This window comes from Coturnix japonica, chromosome 19 (assembly GCF_001577835.2).
Source record: "Coturnix japonica isolate 7356 chromosome 19, Coturnix japonica 2.1, whole genome shotgun sequence".
In the NCBI taxonomy this organism is placed as follows: domain Eukaryota; kingdom Metazoa; phylum Chordata; class Aves; order Galliformes; family Phasianidae; genus Coturnix; species Coturnix japonica.
In genome coordinates, this window is record NC_029534.1 from 4,176,400 (window position 1) to 4,189,613 (window position 13,214).

The window sequence follows — 13,214 nt, forward strand, 5'->3', positions numbered from 1 at the left end:
TCACCTCCAGCACCAGCGCTGGCTGGGTCCCACCGGGCCGGGGGCCAACAGCACTGAGCCAAGGGAGGGATCCGGTGCCAAAGGAGGAACGTGGGGACCTTTGGAGTCACCCCGTGGGTGGGTCGGGTCCCAATTCTTCCCTCTTCCATATGGGGAAAATCCCTTTTTATTCCTCACTTTTGTCTGAAGCAATAAAGGCCGAGCTGCGGGAATCCCCTAAAGGCGGCCAACCTCAATTTGGGGACGAGCAAAGCTTAAACGAGGGGCAGCAAACGGGGAACGACCCCCAGCATCGTCCTACCCCCAAATCCATCCCGGGGATCCCCCGTAGGGTCGGGGTGTCCCGGTTGGGGGCGGCGGGGCGGTGGGGGGATGCCGCACATTCCTGGCGTGCCGGGTCCATCTGGTCCGGATTCCAGCGCCGGTCCCGGCCCTGCTCCACCCCCGCTGGGCCGTGAATCAGCACCCGGGAGGGGCCCCGCCGGCACCGGGGGGGGGAGATGGAGGAGGAGGAGGAAAAGGGAGCTGTGCCGGTAACGGGAGGAGACTCCCAGCGCCAGGACGGGGCTCAGCGGGGTTGGACCCGTCCTCAAACCCCAGAGCAGCACAGCGGGTGGCCCGCTCTGCTTTAACGCCCCGGTAACGGCGATACCGGCGGGCAGAGCAGCTCCAACCCCCCCCAACACCAACACGGTGACCCCGTGTAACGAATGACCCCCAGCACGGTCACCCCGTGCCCTTCTCGCCCCCTGTTCCTCCTTTTACCCCCTCGCTCCCCGCAGTCCCGGCTCACATTCGCACTGAAGGTCACCCCGGGGTTCGCCCACCACCCACCAACGGGCGGCTCCGACCTCAGCCCCACCCGGACCCCAAACCGACACCGAGATCGGCCCGACACCGAACCGAACCCCCAACCCAGCCTAAGGTGACCTTTCAAACGGGGAGCAGGGGGCACACAGCGCTGACCAGGCCCTGCCTGCACACGGTGCTGCCCGTGCTGCTGCCGGACCCACCTGTACAGCCCAGCCCGGTACCGACCCGGTCCCGGTTCCGACCCGGCGGCTCCGTGCGGGATCAGCTGGCGGACTCATGACGCAGCCACCCACCGGCCCCGCCCTTAACCAATCACCGCCCTCCATTCCGCTCCCGCCCCCACAGCTCTCTCTACCAATAAACAACGAGCTCAACTCGAAGTTCAACCAATAAGGATTGAGAATAGACGCATCGCCCCGCCCACCCCGCGAGGCATGCTGGGAGGTGTAGTGCGGCTCGGCGCTCCCGGCATGCACCGCGTGCTGTGAGTTGGCATTTTCCATAGGGCCGGGAGGCGGCTGCGGGTGGGGGGGGCTCTTAAAGGGCCCGACCCCGGCACGGGGCGGAACTGACGTTGTGCCGCCCGCTGTCACTCGGGGCGGCGCCGCCTGCGCCTTTAAGGGCCGCGATTCCGAGAAGTTGGTTCCAAGTCGCCGGCCAATCAGAAGTAAGCTCACGGCTCGTGAACCAATAGGAGCGCACAGGGGGCGGGGCTTCGGGAACCCGCCTGACCCCGGCGGTTGGCAGCGCCGCGCGATGACTGGGCAACTTCCTTAAAGGGGCCGCGCCCGCACTTAGTTGGGGGCGGGGCGGGCGGTGTGCGCGGCCCCTTTAAGGCAGTTTGCTGCCCTTCGCCCCAGTAACAGCTGATCGCAATAGCGGGGGGCGGGGAGCCAATGAGCTGCTTCCACGTCCCGCCCACGTGACTCCCACGCGCGACATGCGGCGGGATCCTCCCGTGTGGCCTTAAAGGGGCAGCGCGGGGAAAACTGGGGGTCGGTACCGGCTGTCGGGTGCCCCTTTAACAGCCCCAACAACCGGAACGTCACCGGGACAGCGGGGAGGATTAAGGTCGGGTTCAAGCAGAACCCTCACTTGGAACCAGCCCCGCGGCGGTGCTCAGGGCAGGGGGCTCAGGCCGCCCCCACTCACCTGCCGCCGGTGGGGTCCACCCTACGTGCCCCCTTTAAGGCCGCTGCCCGCCGGCGCGTCTCCCCGCTGCAGCTGACAGCCGTGACGTCACCGTGATCAGCCGCTCTGCCCATGTCCGGGCCCCGCCGCCCCGCACACACAGCGGGGGCTGCTCGGCCGCTGGAGGGAGCCCGGCCCCGGGGCTGCCCCTGGGGCGGCTGAGCCGAGCGGAGCCCGGTACGGGGAGAGCTGGGGGGGCACATGGTGCCGTGGTGGCTCCATGTGACTGCCGTCACCTGACCAACATGGCCGCGGGGCCGCTGCCAGGTAACGGGCCGGGATTCCACGTTGTGGTGGTGGAGCCCCGGGGTGTGGATGGGGACCGGGGGGTCTGTGTGCACGGGGCTGGGGTGAGGCCGCAGCTCCAAGTGGGCTCTTTCCCCTGGGGGCTCTGTCACCCACATACATCCCCCATGTGCGGTGCTTTGGGCCAATTATAACGGGCAGGAGGGCAACGAGAGCCCCCCCAACACTCCCCAACATTCTGCCCACCGCCCTAATGCTGCTACAGTCTTATGGTGCACTCCTCATCTCCATCTGAGCCTCCCCTGCCAGCCCCATCCATCACTATTAGTGCTGCCAAAGCCCTGTAATGACCCCATCCCCTCCTGACCCCCATCTCACAGTGCAGTGTTTGGGTTGAATAGGAATATCCCCCTCCAGAGTGAAATTTGGGGTTTTATGGAGTCAGTGCTGCAATTCTCCACTTACCAGCCCCCCAACCCCTGTGTCTTTTATGGGTTTCCCCCCTTCAGGATCCAGTATGGATGCTCTCCTGTGCAGCGTGGAGAAGGACCTGAGCATCGACCGTTTGCAGTTGGCAGCCGCCTCCGATGGCACCCACGTCACAGCTCTGGTCCCACACAAATGGTTATCCAACCTCCGTGAGCGCCGGGCTCTGCCCACCCACTGCCCACGTCCAGAGGGGCTGAGCGAGGTGGAGGTGAAGACATTCCTACAGCGCTCCGTGCAGAAGCTGCCGGCAGGATGGACCCGGGTGGAGATCCACGGGCTGCGCAAGGATCGGCTGATGCGGCCCCTCCGTGTCCCTCCTGCTGCGGACTCACGGGGCAGCAATGCTGAGACCCTGCATGGCTTCATGCAACGGGTTGCATCCCAGAACTACCGCAACCTGTGGGGCCGGGCTCACTGCCTCTACGTGCGGCCCTACCGGCACGCTCACGCACCACCCGCTGTGCCGGTGTTGGATGCTCTCCGAGCTGCCCTGCAGAAAGCATATGGCTGTCCCATCCTGCAGGTGGGCAGGAGTGTGCCTAGCGCTTCCCCTGCCAAGGGGGTTTCCTCTGTACCCTCCTCTTGCCCCAATGTGCTGCAGGCAGAAGCTCTGCTGGAGTCTGCTGAGATGCTCTATGTTATCTATCCCTATGTTCAGTATTGCTTGCATGATATTTTGACTTTCAGTCCAGCAAAGCTCACCAACAGCCATGCCAAAATCCTCTTTCTGCTCTTTCACGTGCTGCAGGCCATGAGGGCTTGTCACCAGGCAGGGCTGGCTTGCGGGGCATTCTCCCTTCGTGATGTGGCTGTGGATGAGAAACTCTGCAGCCGGCTCCGGGTCAGCTTGAGGGAGTATGAAAGTCCCAGGAAGGAGGAAACAAATGGAGAAGCCAATTTGGAACGAGTGAATGAGCAAAGCATTGCTGGGATGCAAGGGGACATGGCGAGATGCTCCACCTGCCAGCAGGAGCTGCGGGACCTGGTGCTGCAGTGGGTGCATGGCCGGGTCAGTAACTTTGACTACCTTATGCGTTTGAACAGTTTGGCTGGGAGAAGAATGGGAGACCCCAATTATCACCCGGTTCTTCCATGGGTGGTGGACTTCACAACCAAAAATGGCAAGTTCAGGGACCTAAGGAAATCTAAATTTCGTCTCAATAAGGGAGACAAGCAACTGGACTTCACCTATGAGATGACCAAGCAAGCGTTTGTTGCTGGTGGGTCAAGTGGGGAGCAGCTCCATGTCCCCCACCACATCTCCGATGTCCTTTCAGATATCACCTACTATGTGTACACAGCTCGCAGGACACCCAAGTCAGTGCTGTGTTGCCATGTGAGGTCCCAGTGGGAACCCAATGAGTATCCAGCCAGCATGGAACGCATGCAGAGCTGGACCCCAGATGAGTGCATCCCAGAGTTCTATACAGACCCATCCATCTTCAGATCCATCCATCCCGACATGCCTGACCTGGACGTGCCATCGTGGTGCAGCTCCTATGAGGAGTTCATTGAAGTCCACCGCATGTTGCTCGAGAGTCGGGAAGTGTCTCAGGACCTCCACCATTGGATCGATCTCACTTTTGGGTACAAGCTGCAGGGGAAGGATGCTGTCAAGGAGAAGAATGTCTGCCTCCATCTGGTAGACAACCACACGCATCTGACGACCTATGGGGTCGTGCAGCTCTTTGACCAGCCACATCCCAGGCGCATGGTGGGACCTGCCTACACTCCTGCTGAAGCTCCGGCCATTGCTCGGCCTCTCCTCCAGAATATCAAAGAGACTGTGATTTTGGAGGACATCCAGTGCCCCGTGACTGATGCAGTTAATGGGCTGGTCCTGGAGGCTACTCCTACTGAAACCACTTGGTCTGGGGAGAAACCCATCGCTGGTGAAGATGATTTAGAGCAAGGCACGGAAGCGCTGGATTCCATTTCTGTGAGTAGCAGAGCTCCTGATCAGCCCAGCAGCTCTTCAGCACAGCCCTCCACCCTCCCTGCTTATCCCACTGAAGGTAAAGCCTCAGGTGTTCGACCCCTCCGTCGGAGCAAGGCAGGTGCTGTAGATCAGACAGACAGGGATGACATGAAGATCATGCTTCCTGAAGGCTTCAATCCGCTCCAGGCCTTGGAAGAACTGGAGAAACTGGACAATTTCCTGGTTAAAGGCTTGAGCAGCGATATGCAGCTGATGGAGCAGCCTGGGGAAGAGCCACTGCTGGGTCTGTCTGACCTCTTCCAGAGGGATATGCAAGCTTTGGGCATTCTGATTGCTGAGATAATATTTGCACCAAGGATCCGTCCTTCAAAGCCTGACGCATCCCTGCTGGAGCGGTTCCTGATGGTGCGTAACCTGTGTCGCTACCACCCCAAGGAGATCCCAGCCCCATTGCAGCATGTGTTGCACCTCCTGCTGCAGCTCAACGAGCCAGTGGAGAAGCTCCTAAAGACCAGGTTGGGCAAGGACACTGTACAGCTGTTTGAATACAAACCCATTTCTCAGGGCCTCCCCCCACCTTGTCCCATGCAGCTCCTCAGTCCCTTCAGTTCTATCATCCCCTTCCCCACGTACTTCCCAGCTTTGCACAAATTCATTTTCACTTATCAGGCAAAGAAGATAGAAGATGAAGGTCAGGGCCGGGAGCTTGTTTTCCAACTGTGGCAGCAGCTGGAAGGGATTCTTTCTGAAATCACTCCTGAAGGCTTGGAGATTCTTCTGCCCTTCATATTATCTCTGATGTCTGAGGAGAATACTGCTGTCTATGCAGCATGGTATCTTTTTGAACCTATAGCTAAATCCTTAGGCCCAAAGAATGCCAACAAATACCTCCTGAAGCCATTGATTGGAGCCTATGAGACCCCCTGCTCCCGACACGGCCGGTTCTACCTGTACACAGACTGCTTTGTGGCCCAGCTCATCGTGCGCCTGGGGCTGCAGTCCTTCATCCTGAACCTGCTGCCACACATCCTGCAGATTCTCGTTGGCATCGAGAGCTCGAGGGAGGAGAGCAAATCCCTCCTCGGTGCGGCTGAAGATGATGAAAGCGGAGGGGGCAGCCCCATGTCGTGCGTGTTTGGGGAGGAGATCAAAATGGATGTAGAGCACAGCTCCACTGCTCTTGACCTCCTTGACTATACCTCCGGGGTCAGCTTCCATGACCAAGCCTACCTGCCCGAGAGCGAGGACTTCCAAAGTGGTCTCTACGTCGGGGAGTCCCTGCAGCCCCAGGAGCAGGAGTCGCTCAGCCTGGGGCGGCTGAGTGATAAAAGCAGCGCCAGCGAGGTGTCGCTGGGAGAGGACAGACCTGCAGATGGGGACTCTCAGAAGGACAAGAGCAGCCTGAAGTCAGTGGACAGCAGCCAGGACCTGAAACAGAGCGAGGATTCGGAGGAGGAGGAAGAGGAGCGTGATGAAGAGGAGCACGATGACACTGCGGTTGAGGCAGAGCTGGTGGGAGCTGTGGATGTTGGTGTCTCAGTGGATGCTGGCACCTCCGTGGACGTCACACTGGCTGATGACGGCAGTGAGCCAGAGGATGGCGAGGGAGAGGAACTGCCAGATCACTCGGATGACAAAGAGCAGACAATACTCCTGGGTAAGGCCCTGCACGTGTTTTGCTTTTCTGCTGGCTGTGGCAAATAGGACTGGGAGAAGGGAAGAAGTGGATCCAGGTTTAGGGGTGTCTACAGTCCCATCGTAGGGACAGCAGTGAAACCAGCATAAAAGGTCCAATCCTCACTAAAGTGTGGGGACTTTGCATGGCTGCAGGGCTGCTGTTGGGTGAGAGCACAGCCCTCTCCAATTTGCCAACAAAGCAGAGACCCAGGGAGCTGCCTGCAGGGCAGGCAGGGTCTGGGAAGCAGCGGGCAGCAGCTAATCTGCACTGTGCCAGGCTGTTGTCCTTGCAACTGTTTTTGTTTTGCAGACACAGCCTGTAAGATGGTGAGGTGGCTCTCAGCCAAGCTGGGCCCCACTGTCACATCCCGTTTCATCGCCAGGAACCTGCTCCGTCTGCTCACGTCCTGCTATGTCGGTAATGTCTGATCCTGGGGTGGTTGTGCTGGGTTTCTCCTGGTTGCTGCTTCAGTTCTCACTGTTGCCTCCTTGCAGGCCCCACCAGGCAGCAGTTTGTACCCAGCAGCGATGAGAACGGTCCCCTGAGCACAGGAAACATCTATCAAAAGCGGCCAGTGCTGGGAGATCAGGTGTCCAAGCCAGTGCTGGCTTGTCTTCTGCACATGGCATACCTGTATGGAGAGCCCGTCCTCACCTACCAGTACCTGCCCTACATCAGCTACCTGGTTAGTATTAGCTCATCTCCTCTTTCTGTGCCTGCTGGCAGATGTGACTCTGGAGGAGAATCATGCTTTGCAGGGCAGCTGGCGTGGGGGTGGGCTGGTGGGCAGTCAGAGCAGCTCAGGCTGCAGAGGGATTGCTGGAGCAAGCAGGGTTAGATGTGGGTAGATGGGACGGGCTGGGAGAGGTTAAAGGCAGGTTTTCAACTGTATTAGAAAAAAAAAGAAATACTGGCAAAGTTTACAGTTTTTTTCAGCTTGAAATTCTTTGCTGAAGAGCGAGAAGAAAATGTGTGTAATGCAGCTGGTTGAAAAACAAACCCATTTTTCATTAAAAAAAAAAGGTTGTTTTTTTTCTTTGGGAATGCTTTAAACAGGCGTGGGGTGTTTTCTTTTTGTCTTGTTCCTTTTTAGTGGTTGCGAACGCTTTGGTTGCTGATGCTCATTTTATTGGGGTCTATAAAGCCCTCAAAACTTCAATAGCTTTTTTGATCATTTAAACCTTAGAAGGAAAAAGGCCACAGCTGTTCTTTAAAGAGAAGAAAAAGAAAAAAAGCACTATCGGTTTTTCCAGTGTGGAAGAGGAGATTTTTGATGGGCTGGGGGAGAAATCCCATATTTTTTCTCAGCAGAATTGCTCTCCACCCAGTTGCAATCAGAGCTACAGCTGTTCTGCTTTGCTGTTGCTTAGGGGTGATGGGGGGTTAATGCTCTTGTGAATAGCATTTGGCAACCTGATGCGAAAGCAATGAAGCTGGAGGATCACAGATAGGCTCAAGTCAGTCCTTCTTGGAGCATTTGGCAGAGTGGATATTTTGCAAGGGGAAGAGCCTCTGTGATGAGCTGGAAGATGGCAGGTGTACAAGAAATGGAGAGGAAATGGGGAATGGTTTGTGGCTTTTGTTGCTGGCACTCTTTCCTTGGGTGTTGGGTTTGTTGAGGAATTAGGAAAGAGGACAACGTAGATAAATCTTCTGGTCTTGCTGCTGATACCGTGAACTGTTGGGCATGGTTGTAACCAGCAGTGGAAGGTTCTCAGCCAATAAAAAGGATGTGCTCCTGTCTCACAGAGTTCTTAGCAACTGGATTTCCAGAGGTTGGCAGAGGTTGCCTTGGATATTTCATGCAGGGGCTGTTCCTCAGCAGTCAGTGCATCAGGGTTACCGTAGCACACGATGAAGACATTCATTCTTGCAGCGAGGTGCTCATGTGTCATAGGTTTGCTCTGTTCCTGTGTTGTCCAGGCTGGAGGTGCTCTGGGCTGGTCCAGGATTGTCCATCTCCTGTATGAACTTCCCAACTGCAGGAGCAGCCTGCAGGGTGATTCCCCCCTGAGAGCTCATATAGTTTGGAGGTGTCACGTTCAGCTCTCTCCAGGCTCCTCCATCCATCAGTTCAGGCTCATCCTTTGAGTTCAAGCCTTGAGTTGCTCTTTGGGTTCCTCTCCCACTGCCACCTCCATGCTGGGTTTTGCGGCCGAGCTCAGGTGATCCTGGAACTTGTTCTGCAGGTTGCATCTGGCGGTGGGTCCGGCGGCGGCTGGCTGAACAGCCGTAAGGAGGCAGGGCTGCTGGCTGCTGTGACGCTGACACAGAAGATCGTGGTGTGTCTGTCAGACACCACACTCATGGATATTCTCCCCAAGATCAGCCAGGAGGTGCTGCTCCCGGTGCTGGGCTTCCTCACCTCCCTGTCTGTCGGGTGAGTGCTGCAGTTGGCTGTGCCTTCAGCCCAGGTTTGCACAAGTTGACTATCTGTTTGGTTGCACCCAGATGAGTGTGTCCTTGCTCTGGAATACAGTTCATCTGTAGAGCCTGTGCTGCTCAAGGCCTTCTGATAATGCCAGAAAACATAAAGCTGGAGGCAGAGGAGGGAAAAGGGGATGTGTGTAGGACAGCTGGTAATGGATGTCCTCTTCAGTTTCCCCAGTGGTGCCCAGGCCCGTGTTGTCCTGTGCGTTAAGACAATCAGCCTAATTGCCTTGATCTGCCTGCGGATCGGGCAGGAGATGGTGCAGCAGCATTTGAGTGACACAGTGAGAAACTTCTTCGGAGCGTTCTCACTGCTGCAGGAGCTGCAGGACCAGGTCAGTGATATGCACAGGGTGCTCCTGCCACATCCCAGCACACAGACACAGGAACGTGGTGGGCATACTTGCTGCATACACCAGCACTGGTGTCAGCAATGCCCAGCCCAGGCTGTGCTTGTGTAACGATGTGGTTTGAGCATCTGATCTTGGAAATATTCCTGTTGTCTCCTGACCAGGGATTGACAGCGGAGTCGCTGAGCGGCTGCGAGGTGCCGGTGATGGAGGTGCCCCTCATGGAAGGGAAGCTTCTGGCTCTGGATCCAGCAGTGCTGATGGAGTTACAGAAGGTGTTTAACCCTGAGATGGCCTACATCACCTACATCCCCTTCTCTTGCTTGCTAGGTATGGCTTGGCTACCTTCTTTCTTAGAGCTCCTTGTTCTGTGCACTCATGCTTGACCTGAACTTGGGAAGTCAAAGCATGTAAGTTGGTTGGGGAAGCCCACAGCTTCTGCATGGTGGTTTGGTCTGCTTGTGGAGTTGGGGCTTCAGGCTGCTTTGGCTGGGAACAGAGTGTGGCTGGCTTGGTGGGAAGTTGTGTTCAACGGCCATGTGCTGACCATTGTTCTGTTGTGAGTAGTAGGAGATGATGGTGAGGAGATTCCTCCCCTAGGAACTATTTTATCTCTTTTTCAGGTGATGTTATTCGGACGGTTGTGCCCAACCACTCGCTGGTTGAGAAGCTGGCCAGTCTCTACTTGGAGAACGTGAACCCAAAGAACCTGCAGGTGGTTGGCCTAGAGCAAGCACCGGGCATGGCAGGCTCAGACCAAGATACGCGAGGGACTGAAGCATTCTCCAGCCCCCAGGAGGACAGTCAATCTGGTACTTTTGGGAGTGTGCTGGTAGGGAACCGTATCCAAGTTCCCATGGACACACAGCGTGAGGGTCTGGGCTTGCTTCACCTCAGTGCTGGCACTGATGGCTTCAATCCCAGCTTATCCAGTGAGGAAAACACCCTGAAGCACGACCTTCCTCGCAGCACCCACATGCTGTGTGGGAACTGGCTGGCGTATTGGCAGTACGAGATTGGGGTGAGCCAGCATGACCCTCGCTTCCACTTCCACCAGATCAAGCTGCAGAGTTTCTCAGGGCATTCAGGGGCCATCAAGTGTGTGGCACCACTCAGCAGTGAGGACTTCTTTCTTAGTGGCAGCAAGGATAAAACTGTCCGCCTTTGGCCCTTGTACAACTATGGGGATGGTACCAGCGAGGTGCCACCACGGTTCACCTACTCTGAACACAAGAAGTCTGTTTTCTACGTGAGCCAGCTGGAGGCATCGCAGCATGTAGTGAGCTGTGATGGGACTGTGCACATCTGGGACCAGTTCACAGGTAAGAAGGGAAAGGGCAAGGGCAGCCTGGAATGAACTGGTCCTGTCCTTGTAGACAGGGGAGCCTTAATTCTGATGGCTCTCCACCATAGGGACTGGAGATCTGCCATGCAGCTTCTCCATACATTTACAGCTTTATAATCTTTGTCATGTATTCACAGGCAAACTTATCCGGACTTTTGATGAGTTAGACAGCAAAGCCCCCATCACAGCTGTGACCACCATGCCACCTCCTTATCACAGCATTTCTGTGGCCAGTGCAGACTCTGTGCTGCGTTTCATTGACCACAGGAAGCCAGGATTACAGGTATGGAGGCTGTTTTGCAAGCCACATTCCTTCAGGCTCCCCCATGGCATCTGTGTGCTTAATAATGCAATTGTGGCTGGTCCAAAGCCAGATATGATGACTCCATGAAAGCCATCTGTGCCCCAGAGTCTTTTGTCTCATAAGTGCTGGATCCCCAGATTTCAGCCTGTTAGTAGCTGGATTCTCTGTTTTCTTGCAGCATGAGTTTCGCTTGGCCAGCGGGGTGAATGCTGGGCTGATCCGCTGCTTGGCTGTCAGCCCTAACGGGCGCAGTGTTATGGCTGGCTTCTCTTCTGGTTTCATTGTGCTGCTGGACACCAGGACGGGACTCATCATGCGGGGGTGGCCTGCCCATGAGGGAGACATCCTGCAGATCAAGGTGGGTGGTTCAGCAGGGATTGGGGTGAGGGGCTGCTTCCTGGGCCTTGCTGATCCTTCTGACACGTGCTGCTTGGCTGAGCTTATCAGTCCATCTCATGGACCTCAGGGCTTTCCTCCATCCTTTGCTGTGTCCTCAAGTGTCTGCTCAGGCTCTCCTGCCCTGCAGCTCATTCTATGAGCAGATACTCTTGGCACAACCTGTGCTGGACAGAGATAGCCCTCCCGAGCATCTGAAGGTCTGCAGCATGGGCAGGGAGTAGCCACGTGTCCTGGTGGAGGCTTTCTCCTCGGGGCTGTCAACTCCCTGATGGGAGCATCACTCTAATGAGTAACTATTGTCCATATTTACCCACTCAGGGAGCAGCAGTTTGGGCTCGTGTCCTCGACCCAAAGCAGTTTAAACAAAGTTCACTGGGGTGGGTTGTTTACTCTCTCACTAGCTCTGCTAATAAGCATGCCAGGCTTCTGTCTTCAGCAGTGTTTTCTGCTCAGCTCCCAGGTTCCTTGTCCATGAGAAGGAAAATAACATGGCAGGTGGCTTAATAGAGAGGGATACCATGCAGTAGTCTCTATTTACTGCGGTAATAACAGATGATGAATCAGAGGAGTATCAGCAGCTTGGTGAGAAAAGCTGCAGCCCATCTCTTGAATGCTTTGAATAGTGCTGGTGGAGGTTGACAGCAACCGGAGTCCTGTAGCTTGTGGTGCCCACCTGCATGCCTTGTTAATACTGTTCAGTACTGACAGCTGCTTGGAAATGGCTGGGGTTGTCTTAGGGGGTTGCATTGGGACTGCTAGACTATAGGCAGCTACCTGCTCATCTCATTTCCAGGGTGAGCTTAGGGGTTTTTACTGCAAGAATGTTGATTCAGTGTCTCTCCTTCTCCCACAGGCTGCAGAGGGCAACGTGCTGATCAGCTCCTCTTCAGATCATTCCATGACTGTCTGGAAGGAACTGGAGCAGAAACCACTGCACCACTACAAATCTGCATCAGAACCCATCCATGCTTTTGACCTCTACGGCAATGAAGTGGTGACTGGCACCGTGGCCAACAAGATTGGTGTCTACTCCATGCTGGAGTCTTCAGCCCTGCCTGTCAGCACAACCAAGCTGAGCTCAGAGAATTTCCGGGGTACTCTGACCAGCCTGGCAGTGCTGCCCATGAAATGCCACCTCCTGCTGGGCTCAGATAATGGTGTGATACGCCTCCTGGCATAGCAGCTCCAGCCCAGGAGCTTGTGGCTGTCCCACAGCTCTGGTAACAGAGCTGAAAGCCAGCGGTGTTGCTGATAGAAGAGGCAAAGTTTGGTGTTTCTGAGCAGAGGATGCAGGAAGGAGGTGTACTTGTTAGTAAGCACTCGGTTAAGCATCCCTAACCTCTTTCTCTATCTTAAAGAAAAAAAAAAGAAAAAAAAAAAAAGAAAAGAAAGCCATAACTGAGAAACCTCCACTGCTGCTGGGAGAAATACTGGGCGTTGTAGGTCACTGTCACCCCTGCAGAGAGGTCTGGAGCTTTCTGTACCCTGTGTGCCTGATCCCCAGGGGACTGTGAGCTGCCGTCCAGAGAAACGTGGACCACAGGCATCCTCCTCTCTTCCATTAAGGGGTAAGAGGTTGCCTTCAACACAAATAGAAATGTATAGCTACTGCCATCTGCACTTACCCTTCACACTCTGCTCCTGAACCGAGTAGTCCTACAAGGATAGCATAAGTGGGCACTGCCTCCTTTGGAGCTGCGTGCTGCTGGGCACATCCCTTCCTGCCATCTGTGGGTTCAAAGCCCAGGGGATGCGCTGTTAACTTTAGGTTCTGCTGTCTGAGTGAGAGCCTCTATAGGAGGAGGAGAGGTTAACTAGAGCTCTGCTGTTGCCTTACTGGCTCCAGAGCAAAGGCAGGAATGCAAGCCAGCCAAGGCACAACCCCCTATCTGCCGTACTGGTTCATCCTGTGATTTAGGAATGAACTGCAGAGGGGTGGTCTCGAAGGCCAGAACTGGATGCTTCCATTGGGATTTTTGCTTCTGGAGCTGTAAGGAAGGGATGTATTATTGCTGATTCCTACCTTAACT

The 13,214-nt window shown here is 55.8% G+C and overlaps 1 protein-coding gene across 2 annotated transcripts; it reads left to right on the plus strand.

Moving 5' to 3' along the window:
• Positions 1–1,264: 1,264 nt before the first annotated feature.
• WDR81 (WD repeat domain 81) lies at positions 1,265–12,575 on the plus strand. 2 transcript variants are annotated; one of them, XM_015880643.2, is made up of 11 exons: positions 1,265–1,480; positions 2,760–6,335; positions 6,666–6,773; positions 6,851–7,041; positions 8,546–8,736; positions 8,956–9,121; positions 9,301–9,466; positions 9,760–10,458; positions 10,619–10,764; positions 10,964–11,143; positions 12,038–12,544. In XM_015880643.2, exons 2-11 carry the CDS (start codon positions 2,768–2,770, stop codon positions 12,362–12,364), a joined length of 5,742 nt encoding a protein of 1,913 aa, XP_015736129.1. In that variant the 5' UTR covers positions 1,265–1,480; positions 2,760–2,767; the 3' UTR covers positions 12,365–12,544. The 2 variants fall into 2 exon arrangements, with proteins under 2 accessions (XP_015736129.1, XP_015736128.1); XM_015880642.2 differs by lacking the exon at positions 1,265–1,480 and adding an exon at positions 1,700–2,271 and having other exon boundaries at positions 12,038–12,575.
• The last annotated feature ends 639 nt before the right edge of the window (positions 12,576–13,214 follow it).